Source organism: Gracilinanus agilis, chromosome 5, assembly GCF_016433145.1.
Source record: "Gracilinanus agilis isolate LMUSP501 chromosome 5, AgileGrace, whole genome shotgun sequence".
Taxonomy (NCBI): Eukaryota; Metazoa; Chordata; class Mammalia; order Didelphimorphia; family Didelphidae; genus Gracilinanus; species Gracilinanus agilis.
The window spans coordinates 223,288,201-223,305,484 of NC_058134.1; the positions used below are offsets into that span (position 1 = coordinate 223,288,201).

A 17,284-nucleotide genomic window follows, 5' to 3' on the forward strand; every position below is an offset into this window, starting at 1 on the left:
CTGGAGGTCCAAGCCTGGGCTGGAGATCATTATCCAAGCCTAGGGCACTGCCTTTGCCTGCGCAGATGCTCTTAGGGCCTGCCTTCCCCCCCCCCTTTCCGCAGAAGGTAGTGAAAGTCCGTGGGCTGGAGATCTTTATTCGCACCTGAGGCGACGCCTTCAGCGCTTGGGAAAGGCAGTGTTTTAGGGGCCTTTGTCCAGGCCTGAGGCAGTGCCTTCACCCACGTGGACGCTGGGGGGAAAGTCCCTGCGCCCCCCAGCCACCTGGGGTCCCTCATCTTGCAGCACACAGGTACAGGCCCCCGGGGCTGCCAGTGATTATCTGGTTACCCCAGTCCTGTTTACCCGCTTGTGCGTTGGCGTTGTGAGAGGTGTGCGCTGTGGGGGGTGGGGGAGGGGCTTCTTCCTCTCATGTTTTAGTGAGAGCTTTTTCACCCCTTTAAAGTGTGGAAATGCCCCGATTCTGCGTACCTTCAATGCTGCGCCCTGTTGTGGGGTTCCTTCCTTCTTCTGGACTCGTTTTTATTTCCCCTTGAGGGGTCCTGTATGGTTCGGTCAGGAGAGATCGAGCAGCTGCTCCTTACTCTGCCGCCATCTTACCCGGAAGTCTCCATAAGCATCGCTAGGTTTTATTTTAATTAGAAAAGGGAAGGTCTAGGGAAAACTAGGAGGTAGACAGAAAGGGGAAAAGGCGCCAAGAGAGAGATCAGGGTCTCAGGGTAGAGAACGGAGCTTCCCACATAGAGAGCAGAAAAAAAGGTGCCAAACTTTCCCTTTTATACTTTCTCTAACACCTCCCACAAAGGAAGTGGGAGGTGTCAGGGGAAGTTGTAGCAGAGAGAATTCTGGGAGTTGTAGTCTCCTGGGGTTTACATCCATTTCAAATGACACAGTGGGGGAGGCATGAGGCAAGCAGACCACCCCAGCAGCTATTACAGTGGGCAAGGCATGATGTGATGAAGGTTTGTACCAGAAGGAAAGCCCAATGTGTTCATAATTTCACTTTTTAGAATATATCCAAAAGATTATCAGTCACCAAATAGATTTTCTCACATGAAAAAGTTGGAATAATAGCACATCTCAAGATAAATCTCTCAGTAATGATGATAGCTCTGGATGAGTAAAATCATATTTGAGACTGTAATTTCCCCCAACCCCAAGAAAGTAATCCCCCAGCCTCTGCTGGGACCTCCATGGGAAGAGAACCAGAATGATCTCTCTTCTTCATATGGCATTTCAAATACTTGAAAGATACCGTGCTGTTTTCTCCTGCCACACCCTCAGTCTTCTCCATAATAATATATCCCCAGTTCTTTCAGTCCAATCTGCTGATTCAGAAAGCCTCATTTTACAAGATGTGTATACCAAATAGAGCCAGAAGTTATAGGGAAATGGCCACATACAGTGGCCAACGCCCCATCCCCTGCAGCCATCAGGCTTCTCAGCTTACTGGCCCCATCTTCCAAGAGCTTCAAAGCATAGACCTCGATGCATGGTCTGGTATGTTTAGTGATGAGAGAAGATTAAATTCCCAGTCCTAGAAATTGACATTTGGGTTGGCAGGAAGCTCCAAGGTCATCTGGCCAGGACTGCCCCTCCTGACATCAGGATAGTATTGGAACCCAGGCAGCTACAGAGATGCCCCTGTTTCATGAGGCAGCCCATTCCCCTTTGGGGAAACTCTAATATGTTAAGTTCTTCCCTGTCAGAATCAGCTCCACTCCTTATTCTAATTTTTCTTTTCTTACTTTCATGCAGTAGCTGCTCAGGCATTTACAGACAGATGCACTCCTCTCCACAGGTTCTTCTCCTCAGGATTACCTTCCCCACACCCAGCATAACATCACTCCTCTCTAAACTGCCAGGGACCTATAAAGCCCCCCGAGTATTTTTCATATGAACTACCATTCAGCCGGATCGCCCTCCTGTACTTGTGCAGCAATTTCTAGATGCTTTTCAGTCCTCAGCGCAACATTTTAACATTTAATTGGGTTGAGTGTGTTTTGTTTGTTTTGGAGGTTGTTCAAAGCTACTGTGAGCTCTAAAAGTCCCCATCCCATCATGTCTTATATTAGTGTTTCCCTTTAGTATTTCATCATTTGAAGATCTGATTAGCACACTGCCTGTACCTCTGGCCAAATCATTGATGAAAATGGTTAGCTCAGCAGGGCTGGGGTTGAGATTCTGGGCCACCCTGTCCTAGCTGACATCATTCCTGTTATCATGAGCTGATACTTGGACAGCACTGAGCTCAGGGCCTGCCACTGAGGAGGCTTTCTAGAAATGCTAGCTGCTGCTGTGATTATTCTCTTAGTCAATGCTGCATATTAATAATAATAACAATTCACAAATAGAGAGCTGCAGCAGTGATGAATCCTTTTCTTCACAAACCCTGTGGAGGAAGTGATATGGGTTTATTTAGATTCAGTGGATAGACAGCTAGGCCTGGAGATGGGAGGTCCTGGGTTCAAATCTGACCCTAGACACTTTATAGCAGCGTGACCCTGAGCAGGTCACGTAATCCCCATTGCCTAGCCCTTAGCACTCTTCTGCTTTGGAGCCATACACAGTGTTGATTCTAAGAAAGTAAGGGTTATTTAAAAAAAAAAAAGTGAAATAACTTTTTCACCTATAGCTGATGGGGGTCTCCTCTCTCACTGGCTCTTCCCCTTATCGTCATTTTCAGTCCCCTATCCCAAATTCTAACTTCTTGTTCCTATGAATATCTCAAGAATCCTGCCCTGTGCCTCCCAGTCAGCCACTCTAATACTCCTGCCTCAAAAAGAAAATTAAGTTACTTTGGCAAGATTTCCAACACATTTTAAATGCCCACCAGTGGATCAGGAAAACAACAGTGACAACAACAGAGGAAAAAACTTTGTCAGAGACTGTGCTGTAAAGAGGAATGGGAGCTGGAGCAAAAGTGCGTATATGGTATATACATACATATGAGAATGTGTCTGTGTGGTGAGTGGAGAAAGAATGAGCATAAAGGAGAAGAAAGAGTTAGGAGGGGAAAGGAGAGACCAAAAGAAGATCCCCTGTTTTTCTGTGCATCTGAAGAGGATGGATGTCACTCTTGCCAGTCCCATGAATGGACAACCCTCTGCTTATATATAAAGTGAGCAAATGTGAGAGGCAGCTAGACACTGCTTGTGGTTTTCTGTATGCAGCTCCCAGGAAATGCCTCTTTTGGAGGAGGAAGCAGAGGATAGGAACAAAGGGGTTTGGGGAGAGAGGACAGGAGCGAGGAAGTCATCTGTCATAACTGGAGTCCTAGGAGTGGGCGGGCCTTTTTTTTGTTGTTGTTTTTGTTTTTAGTCAAAGTGCCTTTTTAACAATATAAAAACGATCTTCCCCATGGCAGTTTCTATCATCTGGAATCATGGAGACAGCTAGTGTGATTGGGCCTTAATCAGAATGACCCAGTGGGTTTGTAATTCAGAATGTGGAGAGAGGTGGGACACAGCAGCCACCTCTGGAAGCCTCATAAGACTTTGACTTTTTTCCTTCTCCCAAAACAAAGATGACTGTTCAATCCCTATGTGCCCCTCCGAGGGCTCCATTAATGCTCTGCTGTTGTTTCTAAAGGTCTTTGAAGAGCTGCTGCTTGACGCTGACTGGAGTATCAATGCAGGAAGCTGGATGTGGCTGTCTTGCAGCTCCTTTTTCCAGCAGTTTTTCCACTGCTATTGTCCTGTTGGCTTTGGTAGGAGAACAGATCCCAATGGAGACTATATCAGGTAACCAGCAGAGGTCACTTCAGGATCAAGGAAGACTTCCTTCCTCCCTGTGATTAACTCTTAGCAGGCTGCCCTGAGCAATGGGGAGCACACCTGGGGCTCTGCTCCCTGATGGGAAGTTGAGAATTGGCTAGGATTCTGTAGCAGGACCGTTCTTTAATATTTATTCTCTCCTCTGTTCTCACCCAAAGACGCTACCTTCCTGTCCTAAGAGGCTTCCCTGCAAAATATATATATGATCCCTGGAATGCACCAGAAGGTATCCAGAAGGTGGCAAAGTGTTTGATTGGAATCAATTACCCTAAGCCGATGGTGAACCACGCTGAGGCCAGCCGCCTGAATATTGAAAGGATGAAGCAGATCTATCAGCAGCTATCTCGATATAGAGGACTGGGTATGTCTATGATTGTCTAGAAGCAGCCAGATATGTGACTCTGGCCTGGTTCTTGGTTATATTTTAACAGGAAATTCTTCCCCTCTTTCACTCCCAACAGGTCTTCTTGCTTCAGTGCCCTCTAACCCAAATGGCAATGGTAGCCTCATGGGCTACACACCTGGAGAAAACATTCCTGGCTGTAGCAGTGGTGGAGGTACGTGTGCATGTGTGTCTTGGGAAACTCCACCTCATTCAGGTGTGGTCCAGGCGGCAGCCCCACAGAGATTACTGGTCTCATGGCTCTTTGCCAAAAAACTGCCTTGAAAGGAAATATATGAGGGTAAAAAACAGCTTTCCTCACCCTGGCACCATCTAATGTATCCACAGGTCCCTCGACTGTTGGGAAGAGAACACAGGACTTTGTACATAGTGGAGGTGTTTGTAATTGTTGGTTGCTGATCAAATTCATAGAAATGTCCTACAAATATAGGTTAGCTTAGGGTAAATGGGGTTTTATTGCAAACTGAAGATAAAAAGCATTTCTATGATGTAAAATATCACTATATTAATATACTAAGTGAATGCCCAAATAAGGGCTTATTAAAATCTTTAAAATGTTCATGCCCACCCAACTAACAATAGCTGGTGACTAATTAATTGAGTTGAGACTTTTAAGAACAAGTCTACATTGAGGGGGGTCCTAATTTTAAAAAGAACATTAAAATTTCTAGAATTTTTGTTGACAATAGTCTTTCAATCAAGTATCAAAATAAAATGAATGTAGTATTTCTTTTGTTTTCCAAATATTCACATACTGTAATAATAGAATGGTATCTGCTCCGTAAAAAAACTAAATATTTTTGGGGCAGCTAGGTATTACATTGAATAGAGAGCCAGGCATGGAGTCTGAAAAACCTGGGATCAAATCTGGCCCCAGGCACTTCCTAACTGTGTGACCCTAGGCAGGTCATTTAACCCTATTTGCCTAGCCCTTACTACTCTTCTGTCTTAGAATTGATACTAAGACAAAAGATAAGGGTTTTAAAAATGAATGAATGAATGAATGAATGAATGAATGAATGAATGAATGAATGAATGAATGAATGAAAAAGAAAAACCTAAATATTCTCGTAAGAATTTGGCATTTTTGTCAGTAGGAGCTCCAGTGGGTGCCAGTGATGGTCAGATACTTCAGGCGTGTGTGCTCCCAGAGCCTCCTACAGGAACCAGTGGTGTTCAGCAACCAGGTATTTCAAAGAACACCTTTTAACCATTTCAGAATTCCTCACAGAGTGGGGTCTCTTGGAAGCCCACAAAAGAGCTAAGTAGGCAAAGGGAGGGTTGATCAGAGAGTAAGGTGGACACTAGAGAAAGGAAGGAACATGACCAAAGGTATAGAGATCCATACACAGAGCCTTCCTTTGGCAGAAAGTAGAACCAAGCAGAACAGGCCAGCCTGCTAGCAGGCTGCATTGTGCCTGAGGGCAGGGCCATCCACTGGAGTCCAGATCTTGTCTTCTATTGACTCAAATGCTGGTGCTTTTCATATCATTTTGCTTGCATTACTGCAGCCATTGTGTATATTCTGCTGTCGATTCTGTTCCCTTCTCAGTTATCAATGCCCTGCCAAATTTCTCTGAATTCTTCATTTCACTGTTCCTTCACACTCCCCAATCAATATGTTTCTAGATTTTTTTCTACTACAAAAAAGGACTACAGTAAATATGGTAGAAACAGGGCCTTTTTATGTATTTTTTTTTTACTCTGTCTTTGACTTCTTTAGAGTAAATATCCACCAGAAGAGCACTCGGACTGCCAAGGCTCTAAGCGATTTGGTCTCTTTTCTAGCTCAATTTCAAATTGTCCAGAAGGTTTCTGGCTCGACCACCAGTGCCTGTCATCCTCCAGCTTCTCCATCACCAACTTTGGCTTTTGTCATCTTGGCCAGTTTCAGAGGTTGTATGCTGGAACCTCAGTTGTTTTTGTGGCATTTCAGTTATTAGCCATCTAGCATTTTTCATGCAGCTGTCACTTGGCTGCATTTCTTTTGAAAATTGTTTTTATCCTTTTAACTTCTCCATTAGCCAATAGCTCTAGAGTGTAGATATGTGTCAGTTCACTGTATATCTTGGTTATCAGACATTTGATAGATTCTTTTCCCCAGCTGAGACTTGCATTGGTTTTGTTTGTGCAAAACCTTTTTAATTTGATCTGATCAAAATTCTCTGTTCTGTTTTTTGTGTTCTCTTCTGACCTTTGTTTGGTTGTGAATTTTCCTCACAGGCAGATCTTTGGAAAGATTTTTTTGCATTCTTCTCCATCTTAATTGGCTGTGGCTAATTTCCAGCTACCATCTCATGCATTAAATTTGTACAGTGTGCATATGTTTTCATTACAATGCATTCTCTTTTTTTTTTTTCCTGATTAGAGGAGGAATAACCAGTACATTGGGTGTTTTAAGGTACCCTTGTGCCAAAATATAGTGAGTCTTAACCCACTATAATAGATTTTAGCTCAGAACCTTTTCAGAGATAAAGTACATGAAGAAATTAATTGTCAGGGTTCACCAGAAAACAGAGGAAAAGTGAGCTATTTGCCTACACATGCAAAACCACTAATTGCTTTTTCAGACAAATAACCAAGACTTTTGCAGAGAGATCAATGTGACTAATTCTTCTGTATTGCTTATCTAAAGGAATTTGATATGTTAAGGAAAATTCTAGAACATTTACTGAAATCAAATGATTCTTTTCTAGGGCTGGAAAAGAGAATTAGGTTAAGTTGAGGAAAAGAGTGACAAACAGTACATTTGCACCCCCATCACAATTTATAATACCCATAATTTCCTCCCAAACTTGTGTATTTCTATTTTCTGTTATTTGTCATTTCAATATTCCTCAGATGAGAAGAATTTATCCATAATGCTTCTCTGGTTGAACATTGGTAAAGGGCTGAATTTGAATGTTTTCAACATTTGGATAAATAAATTTTTGGTCATATGGATTTTATCTCTGCCTCATAAGGAACCTGGTAGCCTGGGCATCAAGTTAGTCCTTTAGCTCAAGTAATGTCTCTTGTTTTTAAACACAAATAGGTTACTCTCAGGGGAGTGGTATTTCACATTATTCTCATGAAGACAATCAGCAGGCTTACATGTTAAAGCAAGGTAAGAAGCAAGCAGAATGAGTGTAATGCTCTCTTTGCCTTTTCTGTCCTAAATTTCCATCTCTAAATGTATAGGAAGAAGCTCCCTCGGGGTCGGTGGCGGGAAGCGTCCTAGGCAAGAAGAGGAGACTCAGAGCATCAACCCAAAAGTTCAGCGACAGAGCACAAACTAGGTATTGATACAGACCTTCATTTATTCTCCTTCTATGATAATTAAAAACGGAAAATGGACACAGGCTCATTATTGGACAGACTGAAAACTGAGGCATATGAGAAAGGGTCATCACAAATTAAGTCATAAAGTTGGAAATGACACAGTATGGTCTGTTAGTAGAAAAAGCAAGAAACTTGCAGGTCCTGATTTTCTGGCAATAATAAGTATGTCAAAACAGTGATCAAACCATCCCATTTCTCCTCCTCTTGACTGTGTGACTATAAAACAGGTTGGGGTTCTAGTTTTAGGAGGTATTCCAGGGTGCCTACTAGACTCTAATTTAACTTTTCTAGATTCCTTCATTTATTCCACCCCTTTAGAAAAAGATATGTATTAGAGTTTGGAAACGATTGGGGGGAGGGGAGTAGAGGCAGAAATACTGGCCTTGATATAAAGCAGCAGTAGTAGTCATACCCACATCCCAAGTCGGCCTTCCTTTGGTCCTTTTCTCATCTAAGACTCAGAAGGGAGTTCAGATGACTCTTCAGCACTGGCAAGAATGGTTATGATTGGAACTCCTTTCTGCCTTCCATTCTGATTTTAAGTGGTTTGCTTATTCCAGGGATAAATGGCGGCAGTTTAAGGATTTGCAACTCTAGTAGACTTCCAGTATTTCAAGAACTTTAGGGAGTCTTGATGTGTTTGATTATGTAAAATAGCTTTGGGATGGGTAACTCATTCGCTTTCATTTGGCCTCCAAGACAAAATCTGGATTTAAATGACTATAAAAGAGCTATCTTTCTTTTCTCCCAACCCCTGTGACAGTGACTTGGTAGATGTATGTATAGATTAACCACCTTATTAGGTAATTGTGTCCCATCTTATGGCATCCCTTTTATTTGAGGTTGCCAAGCCATTTCTCAAACCTTTCTGTTCTAGTTTAGTTTTCCACATGTTAGGGACTTCTTGATCTAAATGGATTTACAAGCCCCTTTGAGGAAAGGGACGACTGCTCGGGTTTGGGAGATGCTGCCAGGCCTTGCTAGACGAGTACTCACATGATAGTGTAATTGCATAGAAGATGGCAATAGCTGTAGTGAGTTTCTTGTAATCAAAACTCTTGTTTGTTTTTCCCTTTCCATTCAGGAAGAAATGCTGTGGCAGTTGTAATTGGAGTTTAAAGTAATACTCTTTCAATAAATTATTTCAAAATGTTCTTTATGACGGAAACCAGTTACATTTTTGAAACATATTATTTCTAGTGGCATTTCTATGGTTTTTAACTTTTTATTGAATTTCACAAAGGGCAAATGTGTAATTTGTATATAAAGTACTTGGGACTGAATTTGTTTAATGTAAATAGAAATATCCATGATTAGTGATAGACTTCTCAATATATTTTTGATAATCTTTCATGTATGGTAAAAGTAAAAGTCGTCACTGATGTAAAATTGGGAGTTTCCAGCAGGTACAGAGGAAACACGGATGTGTTCAGACTTTCTGAAAAGATTCTGTTAACATTCTGAGGCACTGTTTTCTTGACCTCATTGTATGATCCAACTTTGCATACTTTGATAAAAAAAAAATTTAGAAAATATGTATAATCATAGCTGTTGAGTGGAGCGCCCCAAACCTAGCCATGTATATTTAAAAACTTTATGTGCTCCAGTGTTTGTCCAAACTTGTGCAAAGCATCATTTGTACATCACATTTCCTTATATCTCTATTTTTTTGTTTACCGCTCAAGTGGCCTTGTCAATAAAGTAAAAACACAAAGACACGCTTTTGTGAGTTGTTGTTTTGGAGGGTCTGGGAGAGGGACTCATGATGAGAAAGCAATGAGGCCAAAGCCGCAGAGCCCACGTGAACACATTTTCACTGCTTTATAATCAGTCTCACCTTGTGCATTTCTCTGAATAGCAAAAATCTGACATTTCACCTTGGAGCATTGGCCCTTTATCTAACCTGGTGATTTTTATGGTCTTTGTCGCCATTCTAATTCTTTCTTCACCATTCCACTAATGGTAGCTCCATAGCTTGCCTCAAGAGCCAGGATGCTTGAAGAAGGAAAAGGAATTGGAAGTTGGGTCTCTGGGCAGAGGGAACAGGGTTATTTCCATTTTGGGGGGCTGCATCTTAGAAAGGACAATGATAGCCTCTATATTACCCATCAAGGTAGCCCTTTTAAAGCCAAACCCTTTTGCCAAACCCTTCAAATTACTTCAGCTCCTTCTTCCTTAGAGGATTAAGGACATCCATCCTGAATTTCTTTCACTCTCTTGCAAACCTCAAAACATCCCTAAGTTCTCCTGCCCTCTTCATCTGTACTCTTCTCAAAGAATGGGCATCTCCCTTCGCTTTGCCAAAGCTAGCAAGCCTGTCGAGCCCTCGGTACCATTCAGGATCCTGCTCCATCAGCCATTCCCTCACTGTTATCTTTCTCCTCTCCTTATTTCCTGGCTCCTTCCATTTACAAATGTTCTGGTTTCCTTTCGAAATCCATTCCAGTTCTAACTTTCTATAGTGTGTCCCAGTTTACTGGGGGGAAAATATGTGAGGTACTGATTACCAAACCTCTCTGATCATTAAGGAATGGGAATAGATTATAATAGGGCTGATGTCACTCAGTTTTTAAACGGTCAGAAAGGCAGATGTTTCTGTTTTCTGCCAATGAGGTTGGAGTTGATTTCCTGCAAAATTCTAAAATGATTCATTAAAAAGACAATTTATAACCATATGAAAATGGAAAGAAGTGTTCACTACATACAGACATGCATTAATTAAGAAAATACATCATGCCAACCTCAACTAATTTCATTTTTGGGAAAGATTTGGGAGGGAAGGGAATAAACATTTATATAGGAGCCATATTTGCCAGGCACTGTTCTAAGCATTTTACAAATATCTCATTTGATCCCCACAGAAACCCTGAAAGGTACATGCTATTATTATCCCCATTTAACAGATGAGAAAATGAGACATGTTAAGTGATTAGTCAACAGTCACTCAGCCACTGGTGTCTGAGGCTGGATTTGTACTCAAGTATTCCTGACTAGGTCCAGGGCTCTATCCACTGAGTCCCCAGTTACAGGGGAATTCAACGAGTACAGCGTTCAGTGAGGTATTTGATAAATTCTCTCAGAATATTCTTGTCAGCAAGATGAAGAGATGTGGCTGAAGAGAAGAACAAGGTAGATTCAGAATGAATGATGTGACCAGGAGAATGCTGATTAATGGCAACTTGGAGAAAGAGTGAAATGCTTTGGTCCAATTCAAGATTCTGATGAGAATGTGATGGACTTTATCAAATGACCAAAAAATTGGAAAGGATAGCTGATAGGTTTAGTGATAAAACTGGAATCCCAAAAGAGCTACACCAGATGGAAAAGGTGGGGGGGGGGGGGAGGAGGAAGAGAAAAAATTTTCCTAACAAAGCTGGATAAAAAAGTCATGTACCCATCAATGGAACTCTTTAAGTGGTGTCTGGATGGCTTCTTTGCCGGTGATGTAATCAGTGAGATTCATGATTTGGGTAAGAGATAAATGCTTCCTCCTTCCCTCTCTTTCCTGATTCGTCTCCTCTTTCTTTATCCTCTGTCTTCTACCTCTAGATAATGGAGGGAAGGAAGTGGGGAGGGAGGGAGGGAGAGAGAGAGAGAGAGAGAAAGAGAGAGAGATGGATAAATGGATAGGGAGATAACCTATCCTGTGATCTCTTCTAAGTCTCTGAGTATGATATTTGTCAATATTTACCATGTAAATATTTTCCATTTGCCGCAATCTGATCTAGGCCCCTGGTCGAACCTAGTTTTTCTGTAGATTTCTGGAGTATAGAGACTTCAGAATATATCAGTATATAAAGTAAAAATACCTATTAGTATATATAAAGTTTGGTAAATTTGAATATGAACAAAAAATTTTTAATAAAACTAGAATCAACATTTAGGCACTGGTATCACACTATACATATCTGCCTTCAGCTGTGGCATTTTTACTAAATAGAAATGCCAGCTGATTTTTTTCCCTTTTTGCTCATATCATAACTAATTAGTATGATTTAGACATTGAAAGAATCCAAGAACTAGGTATAAAATGGCCAACCACAATTTGCTGTCTATATGTATGAAGATTTTCCTTTCATACAATGATTTCTGAATACTCTAAGCAGTACCCTTGGAAGGGCCTTGGAAGATATTAATGGGCTATTGGGTACTGTTGGGCAGTTTACAGAATTAGGGAAACAAATAATGAGACTGTAAGGAAAGAAACAAGAACATTTGGGCAGCAAACACTACAAGACCTGTTCCTGATCTTTCTACAGAGTACCTAGTGGTTGTGGCAGTTGCATTTCATCATGCTGAAACATACCAAAATCATTTCAAAGGCAGTGGATAGAATGCAGGCTTGGAGTCTGGGAGATGTGAATTCAGTCTTCCTCAAACACTTGCTTACCTGTGAGACTGGACAAATTGTTTAAATTTGGCCTCAATTTTCTCAGCTGTAAAATGGCAATAATAACTACATCCACCTCCCAGGGTTGTTGTGAAGATCAGATGAGACAACATATAACCTTAAAGCAATATGTCAATATGTAATGCTAGTTATTTCTATCTTCCTTAGTTTGTATTTTGCCAGACTTGAGGAAATATAGTTGTACCTCACTAAAGTTGTTCCCTAAGGTCCATGGGATTTTTGATTGGCTTTGAAGCAGAAACCCCCTCAGTGTCTTGTCTCGCTTTGTAGAATGGGGGGCCCTGGAGGGAGCAGCAGATATAACCGGGCCCGGCAACCCCTCTCTCGTCAAGAAGTCCTTTGGAGAAGGGTGGGGGAAAAGGAGGCTCCTCTGAGAGGCCCGCTCTCCCCTTTCAAACACCCCAAGACCATATGCGGAAGACGGCCCTCACTACAGTACTTATCTGCTTTCATGCCCTGACCTTTTCCTAACTGGAGGACAGGAACCATAGCTTTTATTTTTGTAACTTTCCCCAACTCTGAGCTGATTGACTGATTCAGTGGAACCAATGGAGATTAGCTACTAATTTACAATCTTAGGAGATCTTCCCAGGCACTGAGAGTTTGACTTGGCCAGGGTCCTGGTGCTATTTAATAAGCATCAGAGACAGGACTTAACCACGTCTTTCTAAGATTCTATCCACTTTGGCCGGCTGCTGATCTTAGCAACCGCTTACTTTGTGGAAATGATTGGGTGTGATTGGTACAGTCTAGTCACTCTTTTCCCCAGCCTCCCCCTCTTTGATAAGGATTTGGAAGAGTCCAGAGAAGGACCATTCTGTTTCCCGCCCCGAAATGATCAAGCGAAGCTATAATAGGCTGAGACGAGGCTATACTTGGCTTAGGCCAGGCTATGTTAAGCTCTATGATAGGGTGGACTAAAATGGAGATGCTAACTGAGCTGTGATAGGCTGAAGTGAAGCTAAACAGGACGGTGATGGGCTCAGGCGGAGGCTATCCTGAGTTGTGATAGGCTGACGTGGGGCGATACTGATTGAACTGATAGGCTGAGGTGACACAGCTCCGAGCTGTAATAGACTAAGGCGGGCCCATGGCGGAGGTAGGGTTGGCTTTCCGGAAGAGAGAAGCCAATCTCCGCTGACAGGACTGGGAAGAGGAGAGACCGCCCCAGGCAGGTGAGGTGGGGGCTGGGGAGGAGCGCTCCTGGCCCTCGGGCAGTGCTGGCCCCTCCCCGGGAACTGTCCAGGCTCTTCTGGGGTGGGGCAGGTAGCTGCGGGCCGCGCCCCCCGTCCGACCCAACCCCCTTTAGAGCCCGCGAGCCTCCAGAGACGTTTGAGGGATTCTTTTGGGGCCTGTCTTTATACGATGCCTAAATTTGGAGACGTCTTGTCCGAGATTCCCCGGGATAAAAGGGAGGCGGCGGGGAGAGCTCTGGCTGGAGTCCGAGGAGAGGGGTTCAAATCTGCTTCTGCCATTTACCTTAGGCCTCGGTTTCCTCTTGTAAAATGAGGAGTTTGAATTTGATGACCTTTAGTAAGGTCACTCCCGGCTCCAATCAACTGTTTGGCCTCTCCCTATTCTGGGGGGCCTTGGAGGAGTCATTTAACCCTGATGCTCAGTTTCCTTGCCTGTAGAATAGTGGCGTTGGGCTAAATGTACTCAGAGGAGCTTTGCTACCTGCTTTAGCTGATCTTGGGCCAGTCTTTTAACCTCCACGGGCCTCAGTTTCCTCATATGTAAAAAGAAGAGGTTGGACTGGATCGCATAATCAAATAGAAACTATCCTCCAGGGCCTTTTGACTTAGAACACAGCAAATCAAAAACAAAAACACAAATTAATTTTATTGATGTATGGCATTTTTATTTTTTAAACGTTTCCAAATTACATTTTAGTCTGATTTGGGGCCCAGTGCCTGGCACATGATATTATCATTATCATCATCCTTAACAAGGTCCTCCAGTTTCAGATAAAGGACCTCCAGGCAGGTCTCTGAGTTATACCTATTCCACTTTTTAGTCAATTAGGAAATTTTCCCAGATATAAAATTTCTATTCCACCTCAGAGTTTCCATCCTTTGCTCCTAGTTCACAGAAACTCCCAAGAGTTGGAAGTGGCCCCATTAGCTTCCTGTACTGCCAAGGTATACCAGAACAAGAATGCCCTCTATGACTAATATTAATTTATGATCATCCAACTTTTTCTTGAAGACTTCCAGTGATGGGCATTCCATATCCACATTCCATATCAAACTTTGCAAGGACTCGTCTAATCTTGACTTGAAGACATCTAATAATGACTCTTGACCTCTGGAGGCAGTGTTTACAGCTTTTATCATGCCTAAATCTGTGTCTTTACAATTTAGAAACATAGATTCTTGGGGGCAGCTGGGTAGCTGAGTGGATTGAGAGTCAGGCCTAGAGACAGGAGGTCCTAGGTTCAAATCTGGCCTCAGACACTTCCCAGCTGTGTGACCCTGGGCAAGTCACTTGACCCCCATTGCCCACCCTTACCATTCTTCCACCTAGGAACCAATACACAGAAGTTAAGGGTTTAAAAAAAAAAAAAACAACATAGATTCTTAATCTCCACCCACTTAGCTCCCTTTGAGGCTAAGCAGAAAAGTCTGCCACATGACAGCCCTCCAAATATTCAGAATAGAACTGGCCCTTTTCTGTCTCATGCCACTATAGTCCTTCCCTGCCTCCTTTGATGAGTTTAAAGGACCATTTCCAATTCTAAATTCTGTGACCCTATAAATGTGCACAAAATTTGTTGACTATGAAAATCTTGTTTTTTCTAAGCTTAAGTCTTAGGTATTATTGCACTTATTATGATATGAAGATAACTCCCTGGATCTGGATTAAGATGAGCTGGATTTTAAGGACTGACTGCCACTTACTGGATGAGTGACCTCAAGCAGACATCATTTCCCTCTGGGCCTGTTTCATCATCTATTAAAATGAAGAGACTCTTCTAGATTGACCTTTAAAGATCCCTTCTTTATCTTAAGATTTCCCTTTACAGTTATACCGTATTTGCCAACTTGGTATCTGCTGATTCAGTTAGCTGCAGTCAACCATGGGGAAAAAATAATAATTAAAAAAAAAAACAGAAAATTTAGAAAATAAAAAAAATAAACTACGTAAGTTTCAAACCAACTGCCAAGTGAATATAGGCTTTAACATAATGAAGTTTTCCAGCCCAGGACATGACTCATCTCCCTTTGTCCCCATATCCATGCTTCCATGTGAGTAGTCTGTCTCTACTGTTCTCACTGATTGCATTTGTTGAGGCATTGTTGCAGTGACTTTCTTTAAGAAAGCTTTTATTTTATTGTAATAATGGCTCCAAAGCGCAAGAGTAATAGCACTGGTAGTGCTTCTAAGCCTAAGAGAAGTCGTGAAGTGCTTCCCATTAGTGAAAAAGTAAAAATTCTCGATATGATTGAAAAAGAAAAAAAATCCTATGCAGAGATCGCCAGATTGTATGGGAAGAATGAATCTTCAATTCGTGAAGTGATGAAGCATAGAGACAAAATTCGTGCAAGTTTTTCTGTTGCACCTCAAACTGCAAAAGTAACTTCTACAGTGCGTGATAAAGTGTTAGTGAAGGTAGAAAAAGCATTAAATTTGTGGGTGGAAGACATGAGCAGGAAAAGGATGCCCATTGATGGCAACATGTTACGGCAAAAAGCCTTAACTCTTTATGAGGACTTTCAGAAAAAAGATAAGACAAAAGATGAATCCAAGCCATTTACAGCAAGCAGAGGATGGTTACATAGATTCAGGAATCGGTTTAATCTGAAAAATAGAAAAATTACCAGAGACACTTCAACTGGTGATGAGGAAGCTGCTGCCATGTTTATGACTGATTTAAAGAAAGTTATTGAGGAAGGAGGCTACCACCCTAAACAAGTTTTTAATTGTGATGAAACAGGACTGTTTTGGAAAAAGATGCCCAACAGAACCTATATCCACAAAACTGCAAAGCAAGCACCAGGCTTTAAATCATGGAAGGACAGACTGACATTGGTACTCTGTGGCAATGCAGCAGGGCATATGATAAAGCCTGGTGTTGTTTACCAAATGAAGACTCCTCATGCTCTCAAACACAAAAACAAAAATTATTTGCCGGTCTTCTGGCAACACAACCTCAAGGCATGGGTCACAGCAGTATTATTCACTGAATGGTTCCACGAATGCTTCATCCCTGAAGTGAGAAAATATTTGGAGAAGGAAGGGTTGCCTTTTAAGGTTTTATTAATAATAGATAACTCACCTGGCCATCCTGAGTCAATTGCCATCGAAGATCCTAATGTCCAGGTTTTATTTTTGCCACCTAACACAACCTCACTGCTTCAGCCACTCAGTCAGGGCATAATTAGATGTATCAAGGCCATATACACTCGGCAGGTGTTTGAGATGATTCAAGCAGCAATTGATGCCAACCCTAATATTGAAATTATGGACTGCTGGAAATCATTCAGCATTGCTGATGCAATAACATTCATCAAAGGTGCAATGGATGAATTAAAACCAGAAACAGTGAATGCATGCTGGAAGAATTTGTGGAGTGAAGTTGTCCATGATTTCAAGGGCTTCCCAGGAATTGACAGGGAGGTAAACATGATCATTAGAACAGCAAGAGAAGTTGGTGGTGATGGATTGGTTGATATGATAGCTGAAGAAGTGGTAGACCATATTGAAGAGCATCATGAAGTTTTGATGAATGAGGACTTGGATGACTTTGTTAGGTCCCCTGCAGAGGAAGAAGATGAGGAAGAAGAAACTGAAGCTGAACCAGCAAAGTGGACACTTGAAAAATTTGGTGAAGTCTTTCAGATAGCACAAACCTTAAAGGAGAAGATAATGGATTATGATCCTATAATGGAACGTAGCATGAAAGTTACCCGTTTGATAACAGAAGCAATGGAACCTCTCCAGCGTATGTTTGATGAATTAAAAAGGCAAAAGAAACAATTCCCTATCACGGTGTTCTTTAAAGAGGTCCAAAAAGAAGCATCCACGTTTGATAATCCACAGCCATCAACATCATCTGCTCCTCATATCATTCAGCAAGCAGCATCTTCATCTCCTTCCCTTTCTCCAGAATCAGAAGATGACCCTTTTGGCGTCTTGTCAGAAGGTCAGTAACCTAGAAGAACATCCCAGTGCCTACGCCATCACCCACTTCATCTCATCACTGTATCTATTGTTGGTTGTTGTCCTTTCTACTCCAAGAGGAACTAAATGTCATCACTATATCGGGGTCAATGTGCAGTGTGTCTGACTGGCTGATCTGATCAGTAGGAGCTCTGAAGGCTAGCCCATACAAACATTTGTGATGGAGATGTCTCTAAATTGGCACCTATC

General features: G+C 42.0%; 2 protein-coding genes across 2 annotated transcripts in view; both read left to right on the plus strand.

Moving 5' to 3' along the window:
- CRY1 (cryptochrome circadian regulator 1) overlaps nt 1–9,214 on the plus strand; it is a 55,638-nt gene extending 46,424 nt beyond the window's left edge. The window contains exons 8-14 of the mRNA XM_044677242.1: nt 3,592–3,743; nt 3,935–4,137; nt 4,238–4,333; nt 5,277–5,366; nt 7,214–7,285; nt 7,360–7,457; nt 8,585–9,214. Of these exons, the coding sequence (XP_044533177.1) occupies nt 3,592–3,743; nt 3,935–4,137; nt 4,238–4,333; nt 5,277–5,366; nt 7,214–7,285; nt 7,360–7,457 (711 nt within the window). The 3' untranslated portion in view covers nt 8,585–9,214. The remainder of the gene's footprint in view (nt 1–3,591; nt 3,744–3,934; nt 4,138–4,237; nt 4,334–5,276; nt 5,367–7,213; nt 7,286–7,359; nt 7,458–8,584) is intronic.
- A 3,789-nt stretch (nt 9,215–13,003) lies between these two features.
- LOC123248709 (tigger transposable element-derived protein 1-like) lies at nt 13,004–17,283 on the plus strand. Its single transcript, XM_044677565.1, has 2 exons — nt 13,004–13,086; nt 14,714–17,283. The coding sequence occupies exon 2, from the start codon at nt 15,254–15,256 to the stop codon at nt 17,063–17,065; it is 1,812 nt and encodes a 603-aa protein (XP_044533500.1). The 5' UTR covers nt 13,004–13,086; nt 14,714–15,253; the 3' UTR covers nt 17,066–17,283.
- Nucleotide 17,284: the final 1 nt, after the last annotated feature.

What these genes read in the sequence shown, in the direction of transcription:
- LOC123248709 (XM_044677565.1), top strand. Translation starts at nt 15,254, where the DNA reads ATGGCTCCAAAGCGCAAGAGTAATAGCACTGGTAGTGCTTCTAAGCCT.